The sequence below is a fragment of the Natator depressus genome, chromosome 16 (genome assembly GCF_965152275.1).
Source record: "Natator depressus isolate rNatDep1 chromosome 16, rNatDep2.hap1, whole genome shotgun sequence".
NCBI lineage: Eukaryota > Metazoa > Chordata > Testudines > Cheloniidae > Natator > Natator depressus.
Window position 1 is genome coordinate 21,181,328 of NC_134249.1, and position 12,735 is coordinate 21,194,062.

At 46.8% G+C, this 12,735-nt stretch overlaps 1 protein-coding gene across 8 annotated transcripts in view; it reads right to left on the bottom strand.

Moving 5' to 3' along the window:
• Positions 1–12,735, bottom strand: part of KCNT1 (potassium sodium-activated channel subfamily T member 1) — a 200,584-nt gene that overhangs the window by 45,037 nt on the left and 142,812 nt on the right. For all 8 annotated transcript variants that reach the window (XM_074973566.1, XM_074973565.1, XM_074973568.1 and 5 more), the window contains 5 exons: positions 11,911–12,005; positions 7,858–8,038; positions 6,508–6,672; positions 5,355–5,491; positions 1,620–1,683 (listed from right to left, as the gene is read on the bottom strand). In XM_074973566.1, the coding sequence (XP_074829667.1) occupies positions 1,620–1,683; positions 5,355–5,491; positions 6,508–6,672; positions 7,858–8,038; positions 11,911–12,005 (642 nt within the window). The remainder of the gene's footprint in view (positions 1–1,619; positions 1,684–5,354; positions 5,492–6,507; positions 6,673–7,857; positions 8,039–11,910; positions 12,006–12,735) is intronic.

The window sequence follows — 12,735 nt, forward strand, 5'->3', positions numbered from 1 at the left end:
GGCAGCCCACACACTTGCATGGTAACCGTGACTGTAAACTGATCTGTGACCTCACTGTAAATCCCAGCTAACGCATCTCTCTTGCCCCATGGGAACATAAAGCCAACAAGAGTTCACTGCTTGACAGGGACGTTCTGCTCTTTCCACCGGGGGCTACAGCCCATTCAGGCTAATAGTGGGAGCAAAGGTTCAGTCCAGAATAAAACGAGACAGCGGAGAAACATGTCCTGGAACCACACAGAACAGTCTGTCATTGAAAAGCTGGTGCAGCTGCAGCTGACCACACATGGTCTCCCCAGGCCTGTCTGGAGAAACTGGCCGCACTGCGGCTTTGTTCCAGTTTTATGCATCTCAGTAAATACGCACCAGCCGATGAGACAATCTGACACACACAGACCATCACGAAAGCAGCAAGACCAGCAAATAGGAACATGGGAATCTTTTGAGCAATACAGACACAGCCCCTTGGCACATGCATGAACATGGAAAAACACCATGGGTGCAGAATGCCACCATATTTTAATGCAGTGGTTCTCGTCCTTTGCCATACTAGGACCCCCTTTGCATACCAGCATTTCCCCACCCCCAAGGACTATCCGTTCCATCCAGCCAGGACCTCTCTCTTATTTAGCACTCGGGGGAGAGCTGAGTGAGTTATGACCGCCTGATAGCTGTTCATGGCCCACCCCTGCAGGTTGTGATCCCTGGGTTGAGAACCTCTGTTTCAATGCACCCCGCTTTAGATATGGGTCTGACTCATTCTGGTGGCAGGCATTTGGGTATGGAGTCAGCCCCTGTGGTCAGCCCCTCTGGTCGCACAACTAAATTGGCCCCCAACCTCTCAGACTGCTCTTCCCAACCTCAGTGTCTTGTGTTGTTGTATCATGATCTCTTTGCCACCTGGCCCTTCTTGTGGAAAATCCCACCAGCTGTGATCTAACTTTCCACCTAGTCTCCTTCCCACAGCTTTATCTGGGCACGGTAAGAGACCCCACACTTCAGAACATGCATTTCATGATCACCGTCAGATACCTCAGTTCCTAATTCCAATTTCTTTAGGCCTCTCTTCTTGGGTATTTTTTTCGCTGCATGCAGGGTGGGGATGTTTCTAGCTCACACAGTTCAAGGTGATCCCCAAAGTCCCAGCTCTGCCAATCCCAGCTTATGCACCATGAACACAAATGACAAAAGCATCACAAGGCAGCAAAATGTCACCACGGCCTGCCTGGCTGGGGAGCGGTAGACAGCCTGTCGCTAAATGCGCCTGTTTTTGACACTTAGGAGAGAAACATTGGCATTACCATACTGGCTCACACTAGGACTCCCTCCAGTCCAGTATCTGTCTTCAAGAGCAGATGCTTCAGAGGAAAGAACAAGAATCCCTGCCGTAGGAAGGGATGGGATAACTTGCCCCAGGCAATGTAAATTAGTATTAGCATTGTAAGTTTGTTAGCACCTATAACCAGAGGTCCAGAGATCAAAACCAGACTCTGCTAACTGCCACCTCCTTTCGGAGGGAGGGTCTTTGGCATGGGTTATGCAGGACGCCAGACTAGATTATAATGGTCCCCTCTGGCTTTAACAGCTATGAATTGCCAATAAGCCCAGCCCTGTCTTACCGCGGCCGTACGGTCCGCCTCGTTTCGACTGCTGAGAATGAAACAGGCCTCTCCGTTATCCATCCTGAAAACACAAAGGATTCTGTGAATCACGCACAGCCAGGGAGCTCGTTCATCTGACATGCAGTCAGCTAGAGAGTCTCCTGGCCTAGTTTCTGGGTGGTCAGAAAAGATGGCACACGTGGGCACTGCTAACGTTTGCTGGGAATCAGCCCTCCTTCCCATCCCTGTCACATTACAAGAAGGAGCAGAGGTAACCTGCAAGAAGGCCATTTCATGCTGCTGTTAGTAAATATGTAGCAAATTAAATACAACAGACTGGGAACAGCAGGGGTGTTATAAAGGGCCTGATCCCAGTTGTACCAGTCAAACCATGTGCATACTGTTCCCTTGGGACAGTGACTTGATCATGTCTGTGAGCGTCCTGTGGTTACGGGCTGGACGCCGCAGGGGGACGCCTCCAGGGGATGCTGGGGTTGGTGTGTGTCTGTCACTAGCCAGCACAGAGACAACACGGTTGGTGGCTTGCATAGCTAGAGGCTTTTGGTTTCAGGGAGCTGAGCTACAGCGGGCAGAAATGAGGCTCTTTCACATGAAGGGCAGGTAGCGGCGAGGTGCCTCACAACCCTGAGTATCTCTGGGGAGCGTCATGCCACCCCCCACGGAGGGAGCCAAGAGGACTGCGAGCAGATGGCTAGCTCTCTGCACAGGCGGGTGTGAATGCCACAGAAAGCCATCCAGTATTTCTCCACGGTTTTATTTCAGCGGTGGGAGGACCTGGCAAGGCTCAGGTAATTAAACAAGGGAGCTTCTGGCTCTGGCAGGCGGCAGACATGAAACACTTGGTGAGCAGTGGAAAGCGGCTCTAATTGCCATCGGTCATATCTCTGCATCTGTCTTGTCTAGTTCGACTGCAAAGTTAACTCAGGTGATCAGCACACGGGTCGGAGCAGCCACGCTGCAGAGCCAGACTCGAGTGTGCCCACTGACTGCATCCACACTGCCACTGCGCTCCCTCGTGTGAGGCACTAGGACTTTTGGGGCATATCCCAAAGCTCTTAGCTCTGCAGGAAGCTCAGCCGCTCTATGATTCTTTCCCAGTGAATTGTGGGAGAACTTGTCTGGCACATGGGTTGGGGGGAATGTGAGAAGGCACTAGAGGACTATCAGTGCTCAAATGGTTAGCCTGCATTTGCATTGCAAAGAGGGCAGGCTACCATGGGATTAGCCTATACCCCACAACAGGCCAGCTAGCCTGAATGCAAAGCTCCAGCATACTCAGGGGAGAGAGTTTTGTATGAAGACAGGAGACAGATAAGGGGCTACAGCCAAGTAAAAGCTGGAGTTAACTCTGCAGTGAACACATGCCCTAGGTTTGTATAGTGCCTAGCACAAATAGTGCCGGTTCTCGGCCAGCCCCAGGCACTCTCGTAATAAACACGATTAATAATAAACGTGCACCAGGCAGGGGTCATTGCTTCTTAACATTCTGCATTGGAAAGCAACTCTGCACCAGGATCCTACCAGGACTTGTCGGACACAGGTGGTTCCTTGAGTCACCAGAGATGAGAGAGTCCATTGTATGGGGAGAGCCACACAGAGCAGCACTGGGCAAAGGGACAGGTCTGCTGAATGCATATACAAATCTGCACAATTATACATGCTAGAACTTGCCTGCTTGAACTGCACTAGGAGCCTCTGGAAATGCATTTCCCAGGGCTTGGCTGAACTGAGGATTTTTGCACCGGAGTAACTTTATCAAAGTGCTGCACCAGTGCAAACCCCCAACAGACGTGTCGCGCAGGTGTAAAAAGTGACTTGCACCTGTGTGGCGTACTCTGGTTTCAGGTGTGTCTACACTAGCCGCTTGCCCCGGTGCAGCTCCTCTGGGGCAAAACCCCTTAGTGAGGACAAATCTCCAGTCTCCCTTTGTGGCTCTGCGTGGACTGGGGGTGCGGGCAAGGAATGAACCTCACACTTAAAAGACACACAGGTGCCCCTCCACACACATTTTATCCTGGAAGAGTCCTGGCTGTGATAGTTTCTTGTAAGTGCTCTTGCTCCAGAAATGAGCAATCCATGTGAAATGCACAATATTAAATAGCAAGAAGCTTTACCACATTACTGCACTGGCACCAAGTCCCCCTGCCCCATGCAGCCCTTACTTGTGTGGGGGCCATGTCTCGCTCCAGCTAGCAAGTGTTTCCTAATAGTTGGACCAGGGGGCTTGGACTTGCACCTCCTCAACTCCACTTCTGCCCTTACTGCTAACTCAAGTGTGCCCTGGGGCAGGTCACCCGAAAAATAAACACAGAATTAATCTACCTCTCAGGGGCACTACGAGTCACAATTCATATTTGCAAAGTGCTTTGAGATCCTCAGATCTAGAAGGGCAACTATTATTACCAGTTACTTTACTGGATACAGTTAGAGTTACACAGTTAGTAAAAGCAGGTTCTTTGGGGGGTTTTATTCTCTTTTTTATTTCTCCAGCTCTTGGGGAGAAGGAGGCATTGGACATCCAGGCTCTTGCATTTCGCAGGAGATGATAAATCTGGGGTTTTGTGGCTCCTGCTGTCAATTTCTAGGACTGGCTGCTGAATCCAGAAATAAGAACAAATTTCAATCCATTATTCTAGGCTCCTTAACAACCAGCTAAGTGCAGAGTTTCTTAAGAGAGTTCTACTGGGGTAGGATTGAATTGAAAAGGAACTAGTAATTGGCAGCCTTTAAAGAATTTTAAAGCCCCAATATTACATTTCCAGTCCACCTCTCAAGGCTTGTTATCCACAAAATGAAGGACACCTAGCTAGGGTTCAATTATCTGAAGTCTTTTTTTCAGACTTTTGCAGTGATGGCAGAGAAAACTGACATCTGTTGTGCATGAATCTTTCATGACTGTTTAAACTGGGGTCAGACTAACATGCCAGCCTATGAGAGAATGGTGACAGTGATGTTTAAATGTGGGCTTTACTGTTTGCATCAGTTACTGTTATATCTTGAGCTGTCAGTCCTGAAATGGATGTCCTTAATAAGGGCTTGTCTACTCTTGAAATGCTTCCGAGGCACAGCTGTGCCATAGTAATGCTTCAGTGTAGACATACCTACACCGACAGGGTCAGGGTGGAGGGGTTGTCCCGTCACCATAGCTAATCCACCTCCCGAGAGATGGTAGCTAGGAAGAATTCTTCTGGCAACCTAGCACTGTATCCACTGAGGGTTAGGTCAGCTTAACTAAGCCGCTCAGTGGTGTAGCTATTTCACACCCCTGAGTGATGTAGTTAAACCAACTTAATTTTCTAGTGTAAACCAGGCCTTAGTAAGCTGCTTTTCTTCATGGCAGCTTTTCACCTTTGTGTCTGGCTGATGTGAATTGTCCAAATTTTTAGGCAATAGCATACAAAATAGCATTCATTTTAACAATGATGGATTGTAGCCACTGCTTGGAGCTTTGCACTGTAATGTCCAGCATTCCTCTTTTAAAAAACTATATAGCTTAGATTGGCTATTGGGGCCACCCACCAGTGAGAGAAGTTTCCCTGCTGGAGTGTTTTGACTCTCTCATGCTTATCAAGGATGCTGTATAACAGTGTAATCAATGCTACATTAGAGACATGCACAGTTCTTGCTCTGAATAACAGAGAACACATATGCTGGTAGCCATAACAGGAGTCTTGGAGAGCTATTCCCCTCCAGTACCTCTGTGGGTCTTGTTAGGATTGGCTCTATACTCACTTTGCTCTCATGAGATCCTGATCTTTCAATGCAGACCCCTGAAGATATATCACTCGCTGAGACCACAGAGGAATCTGAAGGACCCGCCGAACTTGTATATCCATCTCTGTTGGACAAAGTATCACTACGTAGTAATCCTGAAAGAGAAAAGCTAGTGTTTGCTTGTCAGCCTGACAGTAAGATAAATAAGCTTGGTAAGATCATTTCACTCACCGATTGAGCATGCAATTCTATACAGGTTTCAGCATTACACTATTAATGGTGTGATTTCACTTTGCACCAGCGCTGGGATGTCACAAGCATTTGGAAGCACACACAGAGTTTTCCCCAATCACGTTTGCACAATAGCTCTAATGTAGGCACATCTGACAATTGAATTATTAAAGGACTGAACATTTGGCTCAGAAAAGTGGGGCTCTGTGTATTTAGAGAAATTAACAAGACTTAAAAAATGAAATCTATATTGAGCCAAGACTAACAATGACGACAGCGAAATCTTGATTGGTTCTTGAATTAAAATGCAAATACAGGGTGCATGTGAGCTACTCTCAATAGTAGTGGGGTGAAAGTTACACCCATTCACTGAAAAACAGTGCTGATTAGACTTGATTATTCCATTAGGAGCTGGGTAAATCATCTGGGGTTCAACAAGCGCACATTTTATTTATATAGTATAAGGCATTCAATTCGGTAAACACCTTCTAACATATAAAAACCAACACATTTATATAGGCAGATGCAATGTGCTTGGATGCTACATCAACACGCACGGCAGAAAAACCCGAACTCGCCCCTGTAGAGTGTGTCCATTGTTGTGGCATAGAGGCAGGTATGTACTGCAGGCTGTTGAATCGACTGGGACCACTACGACATGTATTTCTTCTGTGCTGTTTCCATATACTGATTCAGGCATTCTATACAGTGAACTGAAACCAATTACCAGACCATACTGAAGACTAATCTGGTTGAACTGATGTTTTTTACCTCATATGTGTTCCTGTCACTTATCCTTTGCTTCCCTCTTCCATGCGCTAAGTGCCGGGTGGTGCTATCATTACCTTCAGCAATGTCTAGCGGCACCGAGAGCTCAGTAAGGACACTTATTCAACTGCTAACAACGGGTTGCCCTGAAATAAGACACCACTGCCTTTACCTGCAGCCGGGGATGGGCGTAGAACTCATTCAGAAAGTCCATCAGGAGGTCAATCTTGAGGGAACTGACACAAAGGACAACGTGTTTCTCCGTCTGTGCTCGGTGGCGGCTGTAATTCCCTCCTGATTTCTGACGTTCCATCCAGAGGTACACAAGCTCCTCAAACTGCAAACAAAGGCAGACAGCTCCTGAGGTGAGACAGACTGTGAGGTGGGCTGAATACATTCAAACATTGAGAACACTTTCACGGTTACAAACTGCATATCCATAGTTATAATGTCCCCTGGTTAGCTACATACACCTGTGCAAGGTTAAGAGAGCTCTGAATAAAGGACAGTTGCGTTTATACATGTATAATGTTGTGTGTAATATACAGGAATGTAATCTGTGTTTAATGCTAGGGTGACGGGCATCATGCAAATGCCTGTAAGAGAGAGAGAATGGAGAAGACACAGATAGGGTAGACAGACTGGACACACACGTGTTAACCTATACACCCTCTTGGAAATGGGTTGCTTCATTTCAAGAAACATTAAATGACAGACATCCTGAGATTTTCTGTAGCGTACATGCCCTGTACAGTGCTAGGCATGCCTGTATTGTCACACATACGGATACTCAACACACATGGCAAAATGAACTCACATCACAGTATGTGAACATACAGCACAGCATAAACAGAGCATTTCCGATTATGTTGGTGAATCTCTCTTGTGCTGGGGCAATGGTTGAGATTTCTTTTTGATTATGGCCCTTTGTGACAAAATTCGTCCCCACAGCTCTCTCGCATGCCATCTTAGCCATTTCTGGGAGGTACCTGCAAATGGTGACAATGTGTTTTCTAGCTATCCTGCTAGCGTGCGCACACGCACACGCACACGCGCACGCACTTCTGATTGTTCCATTTAAGGAAGATGGGAAGGAAATTCATGTTGGCTATTCAATCCCAGAAGAAAACCTTTTCTAAGAGCATTTCCCTATTCCCCTCATCTGACACTAAGCAGTGACAGACAGTGAAAACTGCAGACAACAGGCTGTCATTGTCACATTATGCGGTTGGCTGGCGGAGAAGGAGCACTGGCTGGTTTGCTCCCAGACGTGATGCCTCAAACGCCACAGCTCAGCCGTTGGTTGACAGTGCTTCAGAGCAGAAACTAAGTTCCCTCCATACCCTGGGTTGAGAATTCCTCTGTCTCCTCTGGAAATCTCAAATCATGTTCCTGGTCAACTGGCTAGTCAGGTGGAAATCACCCTGCTGCTGGTCCTTCTCACGAGCCATGACATGCCAGCAACACCGGCATTTCTAATGTAGGCTGAGCGCATCTTTTTCTTCATGGCTGTGTCACCTACCTGGAGGGGCAGCACGACGAGGGCAACACAAATCATTATCACCACCAGGAGCTGCGAGGGCCAGATCTTTGGGGTCACATCTCCATAGCCCACGGTGGAGAAGGTGACGATACAGAAGTAGAAGGACTTGAAGAGGGAGAGGTTGTCACCTGCTCTTTCTAAATGCTGGATGCCACAGGTTCTGGAAGGAGGGGGAAAAGGGAGCATGTGTCAATTAGGCTTTCACACAGCACTCCATGAACATCAGGCTCCTGATCCTGCAATGTGTAATGCCCTCCACTCCTACTGGCGCCCGTGGGGGAAGAGGGCCCTCTGGTGCTTGCAGGAGAATGCCCTAGAAGAAGCCTTGAACCTACCAGACTCATGGGCAGAACTAATCCGTGGTGTATCACCAGTATTGTCAGTGGGATAAATCTGGCCAGCTTGACAGCACTTCTAGTTTAGAGGTTCGATTTGGCTCAGATAACCCGCCCCCTCAATTAACATGCTCACCAGAACGTTACCCCAAACCCTGGACATCAGGTAGTTCCCCCCCCCCCCCCCCAGACATTCTTGTTAAACCCTGGATTTGTGCTGGAAATGGCCCACCTTGGTTATCATACACAATGTAAGGAGAGTGGTCACTTTGGATAAGCTATTACCAGCAGGAGAGTGGGGTGGGAGGAGGTATTTTTTCATGCTTTGTGTGTATATAATAAGATCTTCTACACTTTCCACAGTATGCATCCGATGAAGTGAGCTGTAGCTCACGAAAGCTTATGCTCAAATAAATTGGTTAGTCTCGAAGGTGCCACAAGTCCTCCTTTTCTTTTTGAGAAATAATGTAGAAGTAGCCTTGGAATTGAATTCCAGTGCTACCCAACAGGCCAGGAAATACATATAGAGTCACAGAGGGCATGAGCTGCTAAAGGCAAAGTGTACTATGGCTTGTTTTTATGTAAAAAGACCCGTCAGGATGTTTAGACCTATCATACTCATCAGCTTTACTTTGTATCCACTTACAGCTTAACTGGTATGTTACATTCCCAGTCCAGATCAGTGGAGATGTAAGAAAATGCCAAAAGTCTAATTAGACACTAACTACCTAACAATGGAAAGAGGTCCACGTAGTTCTAAGTGCACGGCGTAAAGGGTTCTGTTAATTAGCAGATGCCTCCATGGCCCATTAGACAAATGGCAAATCAAGCAACCATGGTAACCTCCTCCAGATGAATAGCATATTTAGGAAATGCAATGGCCTTAATGTACAAGCCATCACAGCCAAATTAGTGTCCAACAAATATCTCCCCTTCGAAAATCACCAGTATCTCCCTGGACATGACAGCACTTATTGCCCTGCTCTGAGCCATGTACACTTACATAAGCCAGCCAGGATCCTGGCATGCTCCAATTAACAAGTTTCGGTTAAAATCGTGTAATTAGAGACAATCATTGGCTCCTAAAACAGGAATTGATCTGCCTGAGGCTAAATGATCAGGAAGACAAAGCAAAGTAAGGAGACTCTCTGAGTCAGTGGAGCGCATCTGATTCTTTTATCAGCCGACAGCACTTCTGAAGATCAGGCTCTAAAAAAGTTAAAAAAACAACAACCCAAATTGCTACAAAAAGGTGTTCTGAACATTTAGGGTCACTTCCAGCTGGTGTAAACTGGCATAGCTCCATCAAAGTCAAATGCTGATTTACACCAGATCTGGGCCTTAATCCCATAAAACTAAATACTGACCCCATTTATACCAATGATAAAAGCTCCCCTAGAGCTCAATGGACCCAGGATTTGGCCCTGTATAATTTGTGATGGATGGAGATAAAAAGGCTTGGGAGCTCAGTTTGGTTTGGGTAAACAGCCCTAAACTATGATGCTTTGATCAATATATAGTCCTCTCCAGGACTCTACAGAATCCAACTGGAATCAGACTGGAAAATTCCTGCTGCAGCCATGGGTAGAATCTCCTGCAAGTTTCCAAATCACAGTATGGGGTTTTGGTGCACTCCTCCAATGAAAGCCAATGGGAGCCAGGCAGTTAATCAACCCAGCACCCACTCAGGGGCATGAGAATTCACCCCTACCCCAAACACTGTATTCTCCGTTGTTCAGGTCAACAGGAAATAGCACCGACAAAGTGCACATGATAACGTATCAAGTCGGTTTAGTTGACTTTTCCATTAGACCTTTGAGAGCAAGACAGCTTCTGCTATGGAAGCCCCTTCAGCCGTGCTCCCCCTCCCGGTGTCTCTTTGCCCCCAAGAGCACCACGTAGGAGGGACTGTAACTGAGAGGGGGTGAAAACACCATTGAATCAATGCTGCTTTTAGTAAAGAAGCTTCTGTCTCTCCCCCTGCCCCCCACCTCCAACAACAGAAGCAACAACCAGTTAGCAAATACATGACAGGTTATCTGGACACTGACATCTTTGCCCTCCAGAGGTGAACAATATTTCCTCCCACTGCTTAAAGAGGAAACAAATATTTTTGCATGACGATGAAGAGAAGGGAAAGGAGTCAGAAAAAAAAATCAATAGATCGACCCTTCTGCCTTTGTGTCTGACTGCTAGCAGCGCGGCCACATGATGATTCTAACCACCTAGAAGAGCACTTGGCCTCAGATCATATCCACAGGGAACAGTAGTGTAATTGGTCTATCGTGTATCTTGCCACATGTCGTCATCCGAGGGGCCATACTTCAAAGAGTGATTGAAAAACACTCTCTACTGGGCTGACTTGGTTGTGTTACAACAAAAACAAAAAACAAAAGCCCACAACACATCATGCATCCAACAGAGGGTTTTATTTTCTTAAGTCACATTTACCCCATGCTCTAGAGAAGGAGAAAGCAAAGGACCTTGAAGGGCTGGTGTTCTGTCAACGTAGATGGAGGAGGTGTGCCAGTTTGGGCTTGCAGCACGGCCCCATCACTCACCTTGCCAAGGTCAAATGTGGGATAAATCCAGAGCAGGAGCCACAGAAAAGTAATTGTGCTTGAAAGGGCTATTGGAGTAAGTGTCTAATGTGTAGATGCAATTCTGTTAACTACGCGTGCAAATTAGGCACGCAGATATTTTTTCACATGATTTTGAAAATCTGGCCCTGACCTCTGTTGCCAACCAATAACATAGTTATAGATGGTGCTCTCATGCCTAGTGACCCCAGTGCAATAGTGCTGTTGTTCTGCTAAAAATGTTAATGGAGCAGAAAAAAATTCCTATTAGCACAAGTTATCTGTGAACTTCAAAAGGTCTGGAGCTCAGTTTATGTTCAAATGAGCAACAAAAGTCTGGAGGCTTCTATGAGTTTCTGGGCTGGATATTTTGAAAGAACACTTAAGGAACTGATGAAATTCAAGCCAAAAACACTGCAAGAGGCAGCTCTTTAAAGCCTGTAATAAACTTATGGTTCAAAAACTGCTCATTTGAGCTAATTCCTTAGCAATTTTGCTCTCTCCTGTGACTTGGTCCCCTCCCCTTCCAGAACCACAGCAGCATGCAGCAAACACAAGCTCTTTTACTGAAGTAATCTGAATGTGTGGCCCTAGAATAGTGCGGAGTGGAGCAGAGGGTCAAAAGCCTTTGTAGGACCTCTGTGCTCTCACTATCCTGAGCAGCTCCTCTGGCCTATGACATGACTGAGTCTGTTTGTCTCATTGCACGTTGGGCTGGAGCTTCATGTCAAATGGGTAGGAAACTCACAGCCTGCTAAGCAGCCTCCCTACACAACTTTCTGCTCCAGAAAGCTGGGCAACCTGCAGCCGGAAGAGGCTCTAACATGATTTTTCCTGCCACAGCAACAGGATAAAAGTAAGTGACACCCACAGAATAAAGTTCGGCCTATCACATTTCAGACCACCACAGTCTACCACCCTCTGTTAGGGCCCGAGTCACACACGTGACTCCTCACCGAGTAAAATGCTAAGCCCATACGTAAGCCTTTGCAGGATCAGGGCCTTAGCCTTTCCCTCCATCTATTTAATCACTGCCTTATGTCACATTATTTATTTCATGAATGAATGTGGCATGCAGCCAGGTCAAGGGTTTAGAAAAACCAAACAAAACTCCTTACCCTGTGAAAACAAGACACAGCAGGGTGCAAATCAGAATCAGCACCTGATTGAACATGGCGGATTGTGTCCTCTGTATCGCTCGATGCAGGTCATTCTGAAAAAAGGAGAAGTCACACTTGGTGGATAACTAGGATAAATACTTGGGTGCAAACCTGCCCCTCCGTTATACCCTTGCAACCTTGCTGACTTCCAAAGGCTTGTGAAGGAAGCAAGTCAGGCCAGAATCTGTCCCTTTTAAAAAAGTATCACATGCATTTCTGTAAGGAATAAGTACTGGCCTATTCTGTCCCCAAATCTGAGACACTGCAGAGTGCAGCTCTGAAAATGGCATCATAAGGCATCACTTCTGAATGCAGCCAGGTTGGGGGGGGGGACGCGGGGAGGGCCAAGTCATGGGTAAGGGCATTAGTGCAAGGGATGGTGCGGAAGAGACCAATGATGAAGAGGATCTAGTGACAGAGACTGGAGCGATCCTGTGCATGGAAGGTGAGGAGGAGGCAGTTAAGGCCTGGAGGTAGCAAGCCTGGGTAATGAGGAGGATGTAGAGATGACAGATGGAGGGAAATGGAAAGATAAATGGGAAAAGCCGTTTCTGTCCTGTTGTAACATTGCAAGCTCTTCGGGGCAGGGACTGTTTACGGGTCTGTGTTTGTACAATGCCTGGCACAGTGGGGCTGCATTCTTGGTTGGCCCTTATGCACAGCCATAATAAACATGAAACAAACAAATATATAACTAACTAACAATAATAAATAATAATAAATAATGCACAGAGAATTGTGCCACATGGCTAAGAGCCAGTTTCAAAGTACCCATTAACATGC